Consider the following 19799-nt stretch of genomic DNA (forward strand, 5'->3'; position numbering starts at 1 on the left):
GTCTGTCTGTCCCTTCTCGTCTGATTGATTGAACGACAGCGACTTTTTTGTACTGACTCTTTTCTATTCCTAGTTACTTTCTGAGCTGTGTTGCTCGACGCTCGGAGCCCTGATGCTGTACATTTCTTTTACGGTCGTGTGAGCTGATCCAATGTACCTGCCAGTGAACAACTCCTTTTGTTACTTTTCAGTTACTTTTATTAAATTTAAAAAAAACCAACCCCCTCACTCATGATGGCTGTGTTGTTTTCATCTTGTCCTCCTTGGCACAGGCATTTCAGGGGCATCCTCCAAGGAAGCCAAGTGAGTGCCACTGTTGTAAAATTGGTGTGAGAGGAGACTTGGGCATTCTGTGCCTCGGTTTCCCCATCGGTGTTAATAATACGAGCTGATCTCCTGGGGAAGTGAGACTGGAAAGAGTTTGAATGAATATTTGTGTCTGTAAAAGGCCTGGAGATCTACAGTGGGAAGGCACCGGAGAGGGGCAGGTTGTTATTGTGCGGAGCCATTTGCTAGTGAGTACCTGATGAGCGTGCATATGTGTGGAAGAGTGTGTGTTTGCCGCTGGGTGGAACTGAATGAATGGAGGTGAGGGGTGTGTGTGTGTGAGTGAGTCGTGCGCATGGGCTTGCTGTGTGTGCGAATCAGTAGGTGCGGAGCCAGGTGTGTGTGAACCTGGCCTTGGCTACACTAGGGCATTGGTCTCATGCCTGATGTTGACGCGTGTCAGCCGCATGGAGGTGAGCAGGTGCCAAGAGCCAGTGGCACCTGTGGACAGGTGCAAACCAGTCCCTGGGCTGAGGTGGGGACCCTGGTGAAACCCAACTCGGCCAAGGAGCAGCTGTGCTGAACGCGGTTTGTTCTGCTCCACGCTCGCCTTACAGCCAGTATCTGCAGCGGTGCCGCGTGTGTGCGTGTCACTGTATCTGAAGGAGCAAAGGGGTGTGTGTGGGGTGTCACGGACTCACAGATCGTGCCCACTCTTGGCCCCGTGCGGTCCGTGGGGGGTGCCCCTGTTAGTGAGATAGCCCTTCTCGGGGGTCCACTCTCTCTCGGGGTCAGGCCCCTCCACCTCCTGGAGCCACACCTCTTGGAGCCCTAGCACACCTGTTTCTCGCCGTGGGCCCCCTCAGGGAGTCCACTCGCTCTGGACCCCCCGGGCCTTCACCCCCGAAGGGGTTGATGCCACCCTGTTCTCTAGACCGGAGGGACTCTCAGCCAGCATAAAACAGGAGGGTTTATTGAGAGTTGAACACAGCACAAGAAACTCTCAGGGCCTCAGGCCTGGCCTCCCTCAGCCCAGCACATCACAGTCTCTCTGCATCCAGGTGGGCTCTGCCTGCTCCCCCTTTCCAGCCCCGAGCCCCCCTGCTTCCCAGCTGGGCATCTGAGCTCCAGGCCCCACCTCGGTCCATTGTCTTCTCTCCAGGTAAACAGGGTCGTAAACCGGGGCCTCCTCTCCCCGCTTCTGTCCTCTGGCTGGAACCGGCTGGTTGGGTCACTGGGTCCTCACTCTGCAGCCCATTGTCCGCTCACTGGCCAAAACCGGCTGCGTCTCCTCAGCTGGGCCTCTGGGTCACCAGGTCGCCAGGTCACCGGTCGCTGGGGTATCCATCCTCCCGGCCATCGGCTGGGTCCCCACGTTCTTTCTCCGGTCCTCTGCAACAACAAACTCCCTCTCCCCTCACCTCGTTAAACCAGTAACACCAGGGAAACTGAGTCCCACCCCCTCCGCATACAAACTATTGAAACTCCACAGAAAACAAGAAAACCCCCCACTTCATCACAGGGGGATCAACCTGTCTTCAGGGTAAGTTGGTCTGGAGCACTGCATCAGTTTATCCGAGAGCAGCGGAGGCACTGGGTGGGCAGGCCGGATCCGCAGTGCCTCCCCAGGCAGCGCTGAGCAAAGGGTTAACAGCCCTTGGCTTATCCGCTGGGACTGAGGCCAAGCCGGCTCCCCGCCCACCTGCTGCTCCCAGCCTCCCCTCCCAGCGCACATAGACTCCAGTCGGCCTCCTTTGCTGGGATTTGTGCTGAGCTCCGCAGCCCGCAGCAATGTGGCCTGCGCTTGTCCTCGTCCTCTGCCTGCTGGCCTTGGGGCTGCTGGGTGCCCGGCTCTTCGGCCGGCCGGGGAACCCCTTTGCCGGGGGCCCCCTGCAGCCCCCCAGGCCGCTGGTCACGGATCAGAAAGTCAGGGACAAGGTCCTGAAGCAGGGTAAGTGTAGAGCGTGAGCCAGGGAGAGTGCCAAGGGCGGGGAGGGCGTGAGCTCTAAGTGGCACCTGGGCGGCTCTGACACCGTCCCACAGGCGCCTGTCCCCCGTCGCCTTCTGGCTGGCAGTAGGCGCACGTATCCTCGGACTTCCCCGGGGGGTTGCTCATTCCCTGCCCCTCCCGGTTGTGACCCTCTCCTGTTTCCCGACGTGTCTGGGGTAGCAGCGATCACATCTGTCCGCTGAGGTTCCCCGTGGGCAGTTCTGACCGATCATTCCGCTGCATTTGGCCTTTCTGGTGGCTATTGCGGGATTAGTTTAGCGATTCCCTGAACTTACGCTCTGGGTGAGAGCTGCTACCGCAGTTTCTAGCCGTCTGGTTGCTTTAGTGTCCCGCTCCACCCGAGAAGCTAGTGATGTAGGGGTATCCAATTATGCTCTTTAACGGGGGGAGATTGCTCGTTTCTCCTTCCTCCACAACAGGCGTTTCTTTGTAGTAGCCTCGGTTGCTCAGATGCCCTTAATTTTTGCCGGTGCTTCACTTCCGAGCGACGAGCTTTTTCCAACCGAAGTCAGCGCTGTTTAAATCCCATAAGTGCCGTTTTAGGTCAGCTCTGATATTCTGGTCCAAATCGACTGCCTTCGAGCCACTCCAGATGGGCGTTTTAACACACACTCTACTTTCTCGGATGCAAAGGCCATTTTTTTGGGATCAAGATCCATTGTACTCTCCGGGAAATCCAGCGGTGTCCCTCGCTGAGTTCTTGAACCGCCTTTGTTAATGTTTGACAGAGATTGGTGGCACTTTTGTAGGTAATGTGTCCCTAGGGTCTGCCTTAGGCCACGTCTACACTACACCGGTTGGTTGGTAGCTGTGTTGGTCAGGGGTGTGATAATACCGCGTGCTGTACCAGCAAAACCCCAGTGTAGACGCAGCGGAAGAGTGATTCTGTGCAGGGGCGGCTCCAGGCACCAGCGCACCAAGCGCGTGCCTGGGGCGGCAAGCTGTGGGGGGCAGCCAGCCGGTCGCTGTGAGGGCGGCAGTCAGGCGGCCTTCGGCGGCGTGCCTGCGGGAGGTCCGCTGGTTCCGCGGTTTCGGCGGCAATGTGGGCGGCGGGTACGCCGAAGCCGCGGCACCAGCAGATCACCCGCAGAAACGCCGCTGAATCCGCGTGACCGTGGACCGCCCGCAGGCATGCCGCCGAAGGCCGCCTGACTGCCGTGCTTGGGGTGGCAAAAAGCATAGAGCCGCCCCTGCTTCTGTGGGCATAGCTAATGTGTCGTTCGGGGAAGTGGTATGGCTGTGCTGGCAGAAAAAACTCCTTCTGGTGGCCTATGCTGGGTCTAAAGTTATACCAACAAAGCATTCGCAGTGTAGACACGGCCTTTGGGGCAATGGGAGATCGCTCTGATTCTCTGTAAAACTTTGGAGGTTTAGTTCTGGGCTGAGCGCACGGAGCCCACCTTCTAGAATTGCTGGCCCGGGATAACCCCTCTTTATCCATGATCAGTTTGGTTGCCAGACGTCTGGAAAACTGGCCTGTTGCACGGAATCACCAGTCTGGTGAGTTGTTGTGAAATCGTTCCTAAACACGGATGGCGGGTTCTGCTGGATCCGAGACTCTCCCCCCTTATTCCCCTTGTGTTCAACGGTTCCGTTTTCATCTGCTCCAAGTCACTCTCTTGTCTTGTGTCGCTGCCGCACTGCCTGCTCCGTCTTCCGACGAGGGTGACCAGACAGCAAGTGTGAAAAATCAGGACGGGGTGAGGGGTAATAGGAGACTATATAAGAAAAAGACCCCCAAACCGGGACTGTCCCTATAAAATCGGGACATCTGGTCGCCCTACTTCCGACAAGCTTCTTTCCGTTCTTGCGTGGGTTGTTTTTTTTCCTGGTTAGCCTTTTGTGGGTCAGGTTTGCCCCCTTCCCTTTCCTGACTTTGATCACTGAGATGGAACATCAGGGACAGTACCTTCCTCCCCACTCACCGAACACGTTCCCTTTCTAACCTCCCTGCCCGGTGCCCCTCAGATTTGTTGGATCGGCCCATGCCACGCACAGCCACTCTGTCCCAGTCAGGAGACCCTGGGAGAATTTGCAAGCTCCGTTTTGCAGCCTGGGGCCCAGAACAAATCTCCGCATTTGTCACCCCTTTAATCACAAGACCCAGTTTTGCAAAGGAGAACCTTGTTTGCGCTGGGAAGCGAAACTTTTTGTCCTTAGGAGGTTCTTGCAGGCTGAGCCCCACCCCTAGCTCAGCCTTTTCTGGCAGAAGTCCCCCCTCTGCCTGCTTCAGACCCCCGCAAGAGCTCACTCACTGTGCCCCCACCCTGTCTTTTCTTAAAGGGGCTGCGCCCATTTCTCTTTGTATAAAATGTGTGTCGCTAATAACAGGAAACAAATATTCAAAGTTGTGAGTAAATCTAGACAATAGGAACCTGCTTCTGAAACACCTCACGTCTGCGTGGGTCTGACCCGATTGCACGGGGGCGGATCGTTTCTCGCACTGCACCCCTGCTCTCTGGGGTGCTGCAGTCATTGCCCAGAGCTGGCGTCTGGGGGCGTGTGCAGTCTCAGCCCAGGACGGAGGGACTGTCCCCCCGTATGTGGGGCAACACTATCTCCACCCACTCGCCCTTGTCGTGTGCAGGACCGGCACGGCCTGGGTGGGCACCAAAGAAAGGACCCAGAACCAAAAGGTGGGCCCTGCTCCAAAGAGCTCACGAAGCAGGAGACTAGGAATCAGGACTCCTGGGTTCCATTCCCTGCTGCACCGCTCTGTGACCTTGAGCAAATCACTCCCCCTCGCTGTGACTCAGTTTCCCCCAGAGCGTGTGTTTGTTCGAATGGATTCACTGTTCCCACAGGTAAAATTCGGCGAGTCCCCCCGGGCTGAAAGGTGCTAGTTGTGTGAGTCAGTATTACTCAGGTAACCGACCCTAAAGACCTGCTCCCCAGAGCCAGACGCTTTGTTTGAAACCTGCCCAGCCATGGAAGCAGGAGCTGGCCCAGGACACCAGATTGGCACGGGGACGTCCTCCAATGTCCCCTAAGCCTGGCGCAAGGCAGCCAAGGTGAGAGACAGGGCATGCCCTGGCCTCAGCCGGGCCGCATCGCTTCTCCAAGGCACTGACTAATTTGAGGGCCGACAGACTCTCCCCTCGTGCCTCGCGGTGTCTGGGCGAACAGCCCATCCGGACAGTCCTGCGGGCGCCCCGTGCTCGCTCCCCTCCTCCCTGCCCTGATCCCCGTTTCATTTTGAACCTTTGTTTCCATCTGCTCCTTCCTCCGCTCCCTCCCCGCCCCCTGGCGCAGTGGCTTTGACTCAACCCGGCCACCTATTTCCTCGTTATCCAGCAACACGATAATCCCCCTCGTCCGCCACGGCAGATGGACCGAGCCCTTCTCGGCCTGTGTTTTTCGGTTTAATCTGCGTCTATTCCGGTCCGCCGGGGCTGGGCTTTTCCCATCTCCCTCCGCTCCCGTGCTGGAGTTGGATGTTCCCTCCAGCTCACGTGTCGGGCTGGCTCTGGGCCTCGTCCTGGGTTAGAATCGGACCCAGACACAGAGAGCGAGAGGCCACGCTCTGGCAATGCAAGGGGGCCTGGGTGGCAATGAGAATCAAATCCTCTCTCTTTGGGTCGGTCTGGGGCTTGGGTCCGGTGCGGGGGGTTCCCTGGCTAGCAGGAGGGTCCCCATCAGCTCTTGCCTGGGGGTGAAGACCAGCCCTCCCGCCGTGGGGGCGGCAGGAGTTCACCCAGGAACAGCCCAGTCAACTAGTCCAACCCCAGCGCCGTCTCTCTCCGATGCTGCTCTCTGGCTCTCAGCCCGCTGGATCTCTGCAGCAGCCAGCCCTCACCCCGGAGATCGGCCCTGGGACATTGGGGTGGGGTTTCCTGCCATCTCTCTGCTCAGCATACCCACCAAATTGCCCCCCATTTCATGGTGCCCTAGGCTGCTGCGTGCTGCATACGCGGCAGCACCAGCCCTCACGACCAGCCCTATCCCGGGCAGCATCTGCATGTGCGTCTCCATCCGCTCAGCCCTGCGGCTGGACGTGTCGGCCCGTGGCCCCTCGGGCCAGGTCCTGGGAGTGGGGGCGGAGTGACCGGGTCTCGGCAGCTGGGCTGCGTGTCGCCCGGCTGCTCCTGTGTCTGGAGGGGCGGGGTCGTGGGTCTTACCTGGGAGTCTTGATCCGTCCCGGGCCAGGCCGCAAGGGTCAGAGGTCGTCGGTAGCAGGTGGCCGCCCAGCCCTGGGTTGCTTTGGGCTTTTGTGACCCAGTCGTCAGGCCTTGAAGTCCAGCTGTGGGTGTGGGGCTTGTAGCGGGACTGTAGGATGAGCCGGAGGCTGCTGGCAGACTCCCCGAGCCTCTCCCGGGATTGCTGGGGCCGAGAGTAGCACTGCCTCATGCCCTGGGCGGCGCTCGGGGACCCACACACCTCCGGTCGCTGCAAAACGTTTTCCACTCCGCCCTTTGGTTCTGCTGGCCACGCACCTACTTCGTTCGGGGCAGCTCCCCCCAGCTGGCCCAGCAAGACCCCAGCTCTCTGGGAAGCTGTCTACTCAGCGCGTGGAGCCCAGCCCCTCTCGGAAAGCTGCCAGGGTTGTCTGGTCAGCCCTGGTAAACTGAGGCAGCCAAAAAGAACAGGAGTACTTGTGGCACCTTAGAGACTAACAAATTTATTAGAGCATAAGCTTTCATGGACTACAGCCCACTTGGGTCGTGGAGGCTGCCCTTTGTTGGGGTAGCTGCTCTGACGTGGTCCCCACATCTCGTTTGTGACACCCGTCGGAGGGCCCCGGCATCAGCAGACTGGCTCCGCCGTCCCTGCCGAAGCCCCGACCCCCTTTCGGGGAGATCAAGTGTTAATCCCGGGGTCAGCGCCCCCCTTCCCACTAGGGCAATCCTTTCACCATAGCCCCAGCCAGTCCCAAGGGAGGAACCCCAGCAAGAGAGACTTAGCGAAAGTTACGTGGGTACCTGCCCCCCTCCAGTGCAAGGTTGAGTTGCTCGGTCCTAGATGAACATACCTGCCCCCCCACCCTCAGCCATTCACACCAGGGCAGGGTGGTCCTGTGGCCCTACGGCTCAGATTCCCTGGTAGGAATGACACCCCCCCCCCAGCGCTGGGGAGAGGGAATCTGGCCCTCGGGGCTGTGTCGCTGGGCTGTAGCCAGCTGTCTCCGCCAGGGAGACCCTGCCAGGCGTTCTGGTGAGCAGAGGGACCCGCCGGTTCTGCCTGTGTCCTGCAGCCTCGGTGAAGAAACCCCCTTTGGATTCATCACAGCCCCCCGCAAGAGGCACCAGAGCCGCTGGGGAGTCCCATCGTCCTGGGTGCCTGGGGTGAGAAGCCGCAGCGGGGCCAGGAGAATGAGACAGAAGGTTTCGGGCTGGGTGGCAGCGACCCCATGTCCCCCCATAGTAGGGCCGTGGCACGGGTCTCCCCTCCCACACCCCCGGGATCCTGTGGGCTCTGGCGTTGTTCACCCTTTGCCATCCCTTGCCAGGTTTCGCCCTGGAGAAGGTGCCGCCCGACCTGGACGCCATCGTGATTGGCAGCGGGATCGGAGGCCTGGCCGCGGCGGCTGTCTTGGCAAAGGCCGGCAAGCGGGTCCTGGTGCTGGAGCAGCACGACCAGGCGGGGGGATGCTGCCACACCTTCCAGGAGAAAGGCTTTGAGTTTGACGTGGGTAAGCGGTGGGAGGAGCCTGCTTGATGACGTCAAAGGAGATGCTGGATTCCTTGGGGCAAGGCCCGGCCTGTGGGACCCCCCGCTACAGCTTCTTGCCTGGGTGGAGGGCAGTCCCTCCCCCGCCCAGCACACCTGCTGGGGAAATGGGGTCAGGGTGCGGGGGCTTGCCCCGCTCCCCAGCAGGAGTGCTGGGCAGGTGGAGCGGGTCGGAGACGTGGGGGCGCCTATTTTTCCGGGGACCCCCCCCAATTGGCCGGGGTGAGCAGACGGGGGAGCAGAAGGGATTGATGACCCATACTGGCTGGCACAGTGGGCACCGCCTGCCTCACTTCTGTCATGGGTTTTGTGGGCATCGCAGCAAAGGAGAGTTGGAAGGCGGGATTTGAAAGCGGGAAAGGTCTCACTGCATGACCTGGGGGTGGGGGGACAAGTCCCGTCCCTGCTCTGTGCCTCAGTTTCCCCATTTGTAAAATGGGAGGTCATGATAAGGACCTGCCCCACAAGTGGGCAGTAATATCGGTACCAGGTCGGAAGGTGGTTTGATTTCTCTAGGGGATGGTTGTGCGAAGATCCCCCCCACCCCGGGTGCTGGCACACCCTCTCTGCAGTGTGTCGTGGGGGACACGGGGCCTAACAACAAGGTTAGTTGAGGTCAAAACCAAACCAAAACCCCCCAGCTCCACCTCTCTGAAGGTGACTCCAAGAGCAGGATGACGGCTAATTGGTTTACTTAATTCCCTAGCAGCTGTCGCTTTTGTCCTGCCGCTCTAACCCCTGTGGGCCGCCAGATTCATGTCAGATCTCATAAGCTAAGCAGCGTGGGGTCTGACCGGTAATTGGATGGGAGGCTGCCGAGGTGGCTACCGGCACCGGGGTAGGTGGGCTCGGCTGCCAGCCACAGGGGTGGCGTGTGTGCAGTACGTGGCACCCGGGCATGCTTCCTCTGGCTAGCCCCAGTGGGTTATGGCTCTGCCCAGTCTGGCCCGGATCTCCCGCTTTTCTCCAAGCCCCACCCCCAAAGATCTCGCCTTCCAAGCCCCGTCCACCTCCATATCACCGGGGCTAACCCTTTCTCTTGCCCTCCTGGCCCGGCAGGCATCCACTACGTGGGTCAGATGCACCCGATGGGCATGCTGCGGGTGGCTTTGGACCAGCTCACGGACGGGCAGCTGGAGTGGGTGCGGCTGGAGGACCCCTATGACTGCGTGACGGTAGGGGACCGGGACTACCACTTGCGCTCAGGGAAACGGACCTTTGCGGAGGAGCTGGAGAAGCAGTTCCCGGCGGAGAAGGAGGCCATCCGGGAGTTCATGAGGCTGTCCAAGGTGAGAGCCAAGGTCGCGGAACGGCCCCCTGGCTGCAGCAGCCCCAGCTGAGATCGGGGCCCCATGGTGCTTGGTGCTGTACGTGCGCCCAGCGACAGAACCTGGCCTTGCCTGGGTGGGGAAAACAGAGACACAGAGGGGGAGGTGACTTGCCCAGGGTCACTCAGAGCAGGGAACAGAGCCCTGAGGCCCAGTCTGATGCTCTGACCACTGGGCCATTCTGCCTTGTGATGCACAGGTGCCATTGTGCTTGAGAGTCTCCCGCTCAGGCTCTGGGATGGCTGGGGCCCTCTCCCTCCCTTCCTGGGAGAGGCAGAAGGCTCTGCTAGGCCCGTTACTGTGGGTTGCTCTCACCTTTCCCACAGGTGGCGGCGACACGGGTGCCCCTCATCGCCATGCTCAAGATGATCCCCCTCTGGCTGGCCACGCTGCTGATCCGCATGGGCCTCGTTCACTGGGTCTCCCCCGTCTTCAAGATGGCGGACACCAGCCACAGCCAGGTCGTGGATCGGCTGACAGCCAACAAGGACCTGCAGGTGGTCCTCAGCTACTTCTTCTACGGTGAGGTGGGCCCCAGCCACCTGCCCCCATGGGTCCCCCCAACGAGGCAGGGTGCCCCAGGTCAGCGGGCTTGGAACCGCGGTGCCCACTGACTGCTGAGCCACGCCAGGGGTCGCTGGATGGCAGAGGAGCTCTCCAGGCCCTGGGGATGTTTTACACTCCTGGGGACGTCTTGACCGTACTGATGCCGCTCCATGGAAGTCAGTGGGGTTGTGTAATACACTGACTGAGCGGGGTAGGGGGACGGGGGAGCCGTTGTCCTGGAGTATGTAGCCAATGATTTTCGTTTATTATTCATTTATTATAAGCATTATTTTTGATTTTACTTTACAGTTTGTTTCGTTTATTATTCATTTGTTATGTGATGTTATGATTAATGAACGTGTCGTTATATATAATACCCTCAATGGTGTAATATAACAGCCTCCTACTGCCTTACAGCTGGTGGAGTTACTCCCTTAGCTCAGTGGGTAGGCGCGTGCGTTGAGGGTACCAGTGTCACCCGGGGTTGTCAGAACCCCCAACAGGGACAACTTAACTATTTCACTCCAGGAACAAACCAACAGGAACTCAGCGATTCTGTCTGATCAAGGATTAAATGTCCTCTTGTCTAACACCGCACTTTATTAGGTTTAAGCACACACAGACAAAAACAATAGGTTTAGAACAGGAGTCGGCAACCTTTCGGAAGTGGTGTGCCGAGTCTTCATTTATTCATTCTGAGTTAAGGTTTCGCGTGCCAGTCATACATTTTAACGTTTTTAGAAGGTCTCTTTCTAGAAGTCTATAATATAGAACTAAACGATTGTTGTATGTAAAGTAAATAAGGTTTTTAAAATGTTTAAGAAGCTTCATTTAAAATTAAATTAAAATGCAGAGCCCCCCCGGACCGGTGGCCAGGACCCGGGCAGTGTGAGTGCCACTGAAAATCCGCTCGCGGGCCGCCTTCGGCACCTGTGCCATAGGTTGCCTACCCCTGGTTTAGAACATCCCAGGTATTTACCAATATTCGGAGCCAGTATTGAGTCATCCACGACAGATCAGCGCTGGTCAAACGCCTCCCTGCCGGGGAGTAAAGGTGTCAGGAAAATGTCTCTCCCAGGATAGCTTCCCGGGACGGCTCCCAAAGTACACTCGGATCATCTAAACTTTTGATAACTAACTTCTACAGAACACATAGAGAATGACCCGCTACTAAATCGGCACTTTTCTAACTTTCAATAAACTTGTACTATCAGCGCCGTCTAGATTCACGGCCGTCCATCCACATATCTCCACATTCTCAGTTAGTTACTTTTCCTCCCCTCCTCCCATTCTGATTAGCAAAACTGCCAACAGTTATGATTTCGCTTTTAAATGCCTGTCTCCAAATGAACTCTTCACTAATAGGGTTGCAATTAGTTGGAGCACATATCTACCCCCTTCAAATCCAGGGCAACCCCAGGTTCAGGCCTTGACGATGTCTGGGTCATTCCAGGGCAAGGACGTGGCTTCTGGGGTTGGAGTGAAATCCGCGGAGGGAGTGGTTACTTTTTGTGACACTTTCCCTCCCCGCCAGGCGTTCCCCCCCGGGACTCCAGCTTCCTCATCAACGCCCTCATGGTGCACCACTACAAGCGCGGCGCCTGGTATCCACGTGGGGGCGCCAGCGAGATCGCCTTCCACGCCATCCCGGTGATCCAGCGGGCTGGAGGTGCTGTGCTGGTGAGAGCCCGCGTGGGGAGAATCCTGCTGTCCGAGGGCGGCGCGGCTGTGGGTGAGTCCCCAGGGGCACCTGGGTTCCCCCCTCCCCAGACGGCGGAAGTGCGTCTCCTAGGGTCTGGTGTCCTTGTCTCCCGGCAGGAGTGACGGTGCAGAAGCGGGGCCAGGAGGAGAAGGTTTATGCCCCCGTAGTGATCTCGGACGCTGGGATATTCAACACCTTTGGGACACTGCTGCCCCCCGAGATCAGGAGCAAAGCAGGTAAAGGGGAGCAGCCCCCTGGGACCTCAGCAGAGGTGGGGTCTGCCCCACCCCTCTCCAGGCGCCCTGGCAAGGGCCCAGTCTTGCAGACGACTGGCCCCTGCAAATGAGCGGTCTGTGGGGTGGCAGAGAGAACGGATGGGCACGGCTGCCAGCGTCGGGCTGTCCTGCACTCCTGGCGCATCTGGGATGTCCTAGGGTGGCCCCGTGGAACTGAAGCCTGGGCCTCCAGACCCAAAGCGAAAGAGCGGGAGCAAGACCACACGGGCAGGAGCTGGCTCTGAACCCTCTGTGCCCCAGACACTAGCAGGTGCGGGAGAACCAGACTGTGTTAGCCTGGGGTACAATGGCTAACAACCCCTCGCTCTCTCTTCCAGGGATCCAGTCTGTGCTCGGCATGGTACAGCACGGCATGGGCTCCTTCCTGGTCTTCGTGGGCCTCCAGGGGACCGCCGAGGAGCTGGGCATCAAATCTACCAACTACTGGATCTACCTGCACAACGATCTGGACGAGATGTAAGTGACAGGCCAAAGGTCCCTCGGACTAGGTGTGCTTCTCCGTCTGTCCCATCTCTGACACCCGGGTCCTGGCCCCGGGCCTCGGTCAGTACAGATCCTGTGGTGCTCTTCACCGTAGAGCATCTTAAGGCCAAAAGGGATCAGGTCGTGGTAGACCCTGCGACCCGGCCCCAGTCTAGCCTTTAATTTGCGTTATGGTAGCGCTGAGGGACCCCAGCCGAGAGCTCGGCCCTAGCGCTGGGCACAGAAAAACAGAGGCGCTTACATTGGAAACAACCCTCGGCTGGTTCCATTCTGCCCACCCTCCAGCCGCCCACCTAGACTCCCAGGTGGGATTTTTCCTCCTCTCCTGCCTGGTGCGGCTGAGCTGGCAAACAGCTGCTATGTCCCGCCCCAGAGGTGGCTGCATTTCAAGGGCGAGTGATGGGATCCCTGCGCATCCCTTACCTGCCGCACCCTTGGGGAGGTGAAGGGGAAACCGAAGTAGTCATGGAAAACATGATGCAAATGAAAAATGCCCACGTTATCCGAAGACACTGACCGGAGCACTGTTAATGACTGAATTCGACAGACAGGGTCTGTACTTTAAAGTGTGGCAGATGGACGGAGCCATAGAAAGTTACTAGGCCTTGTCCTCTCTATGTTCCGTCTCAGCCAGCGCCTGTGACCTCAGCCCCTCACCCTACCATGTGCTGTGACCCAGACCTGCTCGCATGCCAGGGGTCGAGGTCAGACCTGGAGGACAGGGCCCAGGGGAGCGGTTGGCGGCTGAGTTCACTTGTAAGCGGGAGGTGATGGGAATTGCCCCCTGGCAGAACACAGAACGCAGCTGAGATCAGGGCCCCGTGGAGCTTGGTGCTGTACGTTCGCCCACTGGGCAGCACTGTTACTCCATGCACAGGAGGGGGTGGGGTAGGTGGCGAGGGCAGCTCATGGGTACAGAGAGATAGGGTGCAGCCCCCCACTTCTCCTCCTCCCCAGGAGGTCTGCATCCTGCTGTGCCATTTGTGCCCTTTCTGGTCCTTTCAGGATGACCCGCTACGCTGCCCTCAGCAGGGAGGAGGTCAGTGAGAACGTGCCCATGATGTTCATCACCTTCCCATCAGCCAAGGACCCCACGTACCAGCAGAGGCACCCAGGTACCCACCCGGAGACCGGGAACCATTGGAGGGTGGGGCGGGGGGATATCTGCCCTTGGAAGTGGGGAAGGGGGCAGTGTGTCGGGTGAGGGGAAGAGAGGGGGGCCGTGCCGGGATGGCACAACCTTGAGATGCCCCGAACATAGGGGAGTAGGACACAGCAGGGCAGAAATGAGGACTTAGGAGGTTCCTGTTCATGGAAGGTCAAGGAGATGCCACCTGGCCGAGGACCAGCAAAACTGAGCCGTCTGTGTACCTGCTGGCCACCCTGCCCAGTAGCCAACGGGTCACACTTCTCACACAGACCTGTTGCCCCATCCTTAAAGCCCTGCTACCCTCCGTATGGTGCCCCTGGATCTAAGGATCATGCCGGCCCCTGGCCAATGGTGAAATGTCCTGGGGACAAACCCAAACCATTCGAGGGCTGGAGAAAACGCCAGACGGGGTGTTGTGCTCGGGCTCTGGTGATCTCCCGACCTCCTAGGCAGAGGACACTAGAGGAGTCTGGCTCGTGCACGTCTGGCTCCGCGGGCCGGGAAGCCGGGAGGCGCTGCTCCCTGCTCAGCAGGTGACGCGGTGGAACCCAGTTGCCTGGCGCTGAGCTAGAAAGCACGTTCCTGGTTCACGCCGGCTGAAGACCCGGTCCCATCTCTTCAGGCCGATGCTCTGTCCTAGCGCAGTGGCTCCCAGCGATACGTCGCCCTGGCCACACGTGCTCAGCTAGGACGGCCAGCCTCCCCCCCGCACCCCTGAGCACGTTTCAGGGGGCTCCAGATGTCCTTCTCCCATTTGGGGGGCTGGCCCAACATCACAGAGTGGGGGAGCGTTGGTGGGGGCAGGGGCCTGTTCAGGAGGATCTCCAGAGGTTTGAGACCAGAGCTCTTTCCCCTGTCCTCTCCCTGGTGGCGGTGTTCCAGGCCGGTCCTGCATGACCATCCTGACCATGGCTCGCTACGAGTGGTTCGAAGAGTGGTCAGGGGCCGGTGTGAAAAACAGAGGGGATGACTACCACGCCTACAAGATGGAGATCGCCCAGCGGCTGCTGGACATGGCCTTGGAGAGGTTCCCTCAGCTCCGTGGCAAGGTGACGCCCCAGTAGACTCCTCCAGCTGGCCTGTGCTGGCTTCTACTGGAGTGCCAGTAGCTCTGTGACCCCTGGAAGCATTAGCCCCACAGCTCCATTGCTCTATGCCCAAGGACTAGCTGCCAGAAGGTCCCAGGCGGACCCAAAGCTCAAGTTGAAATAGGCAGGGCCCTGCACGTAGGTCCAGGTTCTCAGATCAGCCTCTTGGTCTCTGGGCCTGGGACTGCCGCGGAGCATTCGTACTCAGCTCGATGGGATGGGGGAAGAGCCACAAGGGATTGTGGGAGCGACGGTCCTGCGAAGGCTAGTTTGCCACCTCGTGATAACCGCGATTAGCCGGCGCAGAGGGGACGTTGCTAGAGCCTGTTCAAGGCGTGTCCCAAGGACGGGGGGCGGCCAGAAGCCATGTCCAGACTGGAACCCGTGTTAGAGCCCTAACCTAGACAAGGCGAGCTGTCGCTTGTACGTGGACTAGCCGGTCCAGGGCCCCTTTAGTGGCGAGCCCAGGTTTAACCCCGACCCGAAAGCCCGGTTTGGAAAAGCAACCTGAGATCCCTTTGCTAGCTCCAGGGGAGCCATTGGACCCAGGCAAAGCCCCCCGGCTTGTGAAGAGATCACTGCACACGTACACGCACACACACGTATGTACATAGCAGGGAGCTGAGGGCCTGCCTCACGCAGCGAACACGTGGGAGGCACAGCTTGCTGTGTCGGCATTGGGATGTTCACGTGTTAACAGCTTTTTAGCCCCCTCTTCCCAGCGAAGCCACTGCCTGAGAGCGGGCGGGCGGGCAGGCGGGTGGAGTGGGGGTCCAAGGGCAATGGGACAAGGACCCTGACCTGGAGGGACTTGTGCCCTAGAGTCCATGCTGCGGGCGTGGCTTGAGGGGCAGGGCGGGGGGCTGGAAGGGCTGGCGGCGGGGGGTTCTGTAGCCCCATGTTTCTCCCTGGCCTGCCTTTTCTCACCCTCCCTGTGGGCAGGTGGAGTTCTTGGAGGCGGCCTCCCCTCTCACCAACCAGCACTACCTGGGGGCGCCCCGCGGGGAGATGTACGGGGCCGAGCACCACGTGAGCCGCTTCGCGCCGGCCGTCGTGGCCACCATGCGGGCGGAGACGCCCGTCCGGAACCTCTACCTCACGGGTAAGGGCAGCCTCCCTCCCCGGCACCGTCACCCCCCCGCCCTGGCCGGTGGAGCTCACCCCGCTCGGCCTAGGCATTGGGGTGGCCCAGCGGGCCTTGGCGGGGGCCTGGCAGGTTGGCAATCCAGCCAGAGCTGCTGGGGTCCCACCCCCTACTCTTGGGTTGAGCCCTGACGTCACAGGAGCGGGGCGTGGGGGATGTCTGGGTGGCGGGAGGGCCCAGGGTAAGCGTGGCTGCTCCGCTCTCCGACACCCTTGCTTGTGTCCCCCATCCCAGGGCAGGACGTCTTCAGCTGCGGCCTGGCCGGGGCCTTGCACGGCGGCCTCATCTGTGCCTCCGCCGTCCTCAACCGCATCCTCTACGTGGACCTGCTGCTCCTGAAGAAGAGACTCAAGAGAGAGCGTGGCAAGAAAGCAGCCTAGGGGCCCCGGGGGGTGGACCCCATCCCTGCTCACGTGACCCATGGACTAGCTGCCCCACCTCCGGCCTTTGGTGCTCAGCCTCGCCGTGTCCCAGCGCTTTCCCTGGGGCCGGGAACGTGCCGGAGAAGGAAGATCAGAGCCTCGTCTACACACACGTTCTCACCCCTAAACCCGCTTCTCCATCCCCAGTCTGGGATCCCCCCCCCGGCCGCTGGCTCTGTGGATCGGTCTACACGGCAGTTAGACCCCGGCGGCTGGCCCGTGCCAGCTGATTCAGGCTCGGGCTAAGGGGCTGCTTCATTGCGGGGTGGACATTTGGGCACGGACTGGGGCCTGGGTCCTAGGACCTTGTGCGGTGGGAGGGGCCCAGAGCTCGGGCGGCAGCCCGGGCCTGAACATCTGTGTCTCCAACTGCTGGGCCATTGCCCTGGAGCGAGGAGACAAAACCCAGCCTGGCTTTCGGCCTATGACAGCCCAGACCGGTGAGGGGCTGCGCCACCCCTGCCCTGCTGCCTTGGGTGCATTGCAATCACCACCCTGAGTGTCTGAGTAAAGCCACAGCTCTGGTCCAGCAGCTCTGAGGCCAGCCCTCGCCAGTCACACTCTGGCTACACCAGCCTGGGTTACCACGCGCCGGGTGGCCTCAGCACATTCCCGGTCCCCGATTCCCCCCCAAAACGTGCGTTCTGCACTGTCCAGCCCAGGTAGATCTAGTCCGTTGCCCCTCTGAGTGGCTCAGTATACAACCGTTTGCCACCTTCAAACAGTTCACAACCCTGGATTCGTTTGGATTAAAGAATCCAATAAGTGTATTGAACGACCAGAGCGAGATGTGAAGTGAGTACGAGTAGAAGGCATTAAAGCCAGAAATGGTTACAGGAGAAAGAAAGGTAAAACGCTTTCTAGACTGAAACTGGGCTGGGTTCAAGGGGAAATTCGCACCCCAGGTTCCCTGTAACACTGCTGACCACGTTCTCAGGCCAGGATCTGCTCCCAAAGGTTGTCTTCGGTGCAAGAGAGCAGGACATGGCTGGCTGGGGAGCGATCCCTTGGGGTGTTTTTGCCCCTCATTTTTATAGTTCAGTCACCCTTTGCAAATGCATTTTCCTGAAGGTCACCCCTAGATAAAGGTCATTCTCGGAGCACGGACACCAAAAGCTGTTGGGGGTAGAGGGTCCATGCTGCCCCCCCTTCCTTGCCAAAGAATGGCCACTTGCTACCTACACCCCCCCATTAGCTTTGAGGACATCTGGCGTCAGCGGGTCCTGTGGCTTGGAGAAACTGGTTTACCCCGTCCCCAGCCCTGGCTGGTCAACACGCCTCCATCCTGATTTCAGCTGACGTTCATCACTGTACTGATAGTCGCTCCGCCCCTTTCACCAGGACGTTACTGACCAGCGACTTGTTAGTGTTCAGAGGATACCGCACAAGGCCTATTGTGTACAATGATTATGACAAGGGTGTGTAGGGTGTGAATACGGGGTGCATTCGGTCGCACGGCCCCCAGCTGGGAATGGCGTCCCTGAGCCAGGGCGGCACAGCAAGGATGGACTATGGGGTGGTGCCTTCCTCCCACCTGCACCCCAAATACTCCAGCCCGTGGCAGGGGCCGGAGGGCGCGGGTACCCAGCTCAGGCTGTGGCGCGGCTCCCGGGCCGGGCGCTTGGTCCGGAGGTTGCAGCGCTTGGTTTGATGCCCGAATCGGAGGCGGCGATGCCTGTGTGCATGTCCAGTCCTGCGGCTGCAGTAAAAGTAGGGCAGATTGGTGCCAGCCCAGATGCCCAACCTGGAAGCTGCAGCTCGGACTCACCATCCCGTCTATGGCTAACCGAGCATCAGCTGCCCAGCATGGAACCCACGCTAGGTCTGAGCTCGGGGCTGCTGAAAAACAAAGGGGGCAAAGCTGAGGGTGGTGCCAGCACCCTCGGGTGGGCACAAGTGGAAGAGAGACCAGCGCCCTCGCCACAGCTCACGCCAGTTGTCTGCTGCTGGTCCCAGCTGGGTTACTCCCCACCCTCTCTGTCGGGTGTAGCCTGGCATTGTCTGGTCCTGGATCTCCCTTTCCGCCCTGCTGGCTGTTGTCTTGTCCCGACACGCCATGTTTCTCGGCAGTACGGCACAAAATGTTCTGCTCAGCAAGGATGCGGGCTCAGCTGGCACTTTGGGGATCCCAGGGGGAGCTGAGCTCACATGAGAAAAAGCTAGGCGCACGTGTAACGCCGACAGACCCCGTCCGTCCGCAGGTGGGATCAAACCAGGGACCTCTGGAGCGTAGTGCATGAGCTAAAAGCCACCTGGCTGGTAGGCAAACTCATGAATCTCTCTATGTGGTTTCAGTGCCACAACACCACACCCAGGGTGTGTGTGAGTTACATAATTCCCCTAGCTGAGGAAGCCCGTCCCGATCTTCAGAGACTTCCCAGTTGAAATCCCGGACGAGCCCACACTTGAAACGCCGCCGGGGTTAATGCTCTGAAGAGCTCTGAGTCTGGCCCCGAAGGAGACGAAGTTGCACTGACGAGGTCCCTGGAACCAGAGCATCCCACGGGCCGGTGCTTGGCGGGCAGGTGGGACGCTAGAGAGGTGTTCGCGCCGACGCTGACCTGGCCTGCAGCACCAGCTTCCAGGGGGCTGAGGGGAGCGTCTGGCCCGGCCCTGGCAGGGGAGTGCCATGTCTGGCCAGGGTCTGCCCGCTGCGGCCTTGCTGCTGGGGGCTGAGCTGGGCCCCGCAGTGTGGCGACGGCAAAGGAGATTTAAAGCCACCTCTATATTGTCCCTGCCCCACATACCAGGCTGGGACTCACCCCTCCCCCACCTCGCAGGGCCAGCGGGTGCTCAGGGGCTCGGCTCATGGCACTTAGCAAAGTCCAGAGTGTAGCAACTCGCCACGTGATTGCCTGGGCCGGGCGCTGCTTTTATTGCCCTCCCGTGAGGAGCCGGGTGCTGCTCTCTGGACCGGCCCGGGGCGGGGCAAATGCTGGGGCCAAAGGACGGCAGCACCCCCTGGGCACCTTGTCTCCCATTGGCGCAGTGGGCACCTGTCCCCTCCCTGTGCCCCCGCTCTGCCCCACTGACCCCACCCTGCTGGAGCTCTCTTTTCCAGCTTCATCTTCCCCTACCCGAGCCTCTTACCTGCCCTCCAGCCCCCACCTCTGCCGCCTTCCACTCCCCACCCCCCTCCACCGCCCAGCTCCCCTATGGGAAGGTTCAGCCCCACACCAGTTATACCCCCCCCCCCAACAACAATGCTCGCTTGCACTGCCCCTTAACAGGCCAGCCCCTACTCCAGTGGGGAAGCCGAGCCTCAGCTCACCGGCGCCCCCTGCAGACTCCACCGCAGGAACTGCACGCCAGCAGTTCACGGGGATTGATTTCGGTCCTCATGGGACCAGGCCCTCGCACGCACACAACAAACAAGACGCAGGCAGGTTTTTGACGTATAAATAAAAGCTCGGTTTGGCCCGTTGGCTGACTACACAGGGCAAGCAACTGAACAAGCAAACAGCCAACGGGAGCAGCCGCCGGGGCTAACAGCCCGTTTCAAATACAGGGAGGGGCCTGATGTGAGTGGGGTTGTGACCCCCACGGGCCAGGTCCCAACACCACTCCAGTTGGGCCCGGCTGTCCTTTTGATGCAACCAATTTGAAGGCTGTTACAGCCCGGCACACAGGGTTGTGACGTTGCTCATGCCTGGCCCTGGTGCCCCTCTGTCATGCACAGTCCGGATTTTTGAAAG

The 19799-nt window shown here is 59.8% G+C and overlaps 1 protein-coding gene across 1 annotated transcript; it reads left to right on the forward strand.

Moving 5' to 3' along the window:
• Positions 1–1961: 1961 nt before the first annotated feature.
• On the forward strand, positions 1962–16973 carry LOC117869357 (all-trans-retinol 13,14-reductase-like). The gene is made up of 11 exons (XM_034756149.1): positions 1962–2218; positions 7725–7907; positions 9005–9234; positions 9600–9795; positions 11354–11551; positions 11638–11757; positions 12135–12273; positions 13306–13415; positions 14333–14499; positions 15481–15640; positions 15917–16973. The coding sequence occupies exons 1-11, from the start codon at positions 2059–2061 to the stop codon at positions 16060–16062; spliced, it is 1809 nt and encodes a 602-aa protein (XP_034612040.1). The 5' UTR covers positions 1962–2058; the 3' UTR covers positions 16063–16973.
• The last annotated feature ends 2826 nt before the right edge of the window (positions 16974–19799 follow it).

Source organism: Trachemys scripta, chromosome 23 (genome assembly GCF_013100865.1).
Source record: "Trachemys scripta elegans isolate TJP31775 chromosome 23, CAS_Tse_1.0, whole genome shotgun sequence".
In the NCBI taxonomy this organism is placed as follows: Eukaryota; Metazoa; Chordata; order Testudines; family Emydidae; genus Trachemys; species Trachemys scripta.

What these genes read in the sequence shown, in the direction of transcription:
- LOC117869357 (XM_034756149.1), top strand. Translation starts at nt 2,059, where the DNA reads ATGTGGCCTGCGCTTGTCCTCGTCCTCTGCCTGCTGGCCTTGGGGCTG. An exon ending in AGTTCATGAGGCTGTCCAAG is followed by an intron (nt 9,235 to 9,599) that starts GTGAGAGCCAAG and finishes CCTTTCCCACAG; the next exon opens with GTGGCGGCGACACGGGTGCC. An exon ending in CGAGGGCGGCGCGGCTGTGG is followed by an intron (nt 11,552 to 11,637) that starts GTGAGTCCCCAG and finishes GTCTCCCGGCAG; the next exon opens with GAGTGACGGTGCAGAAGCGG.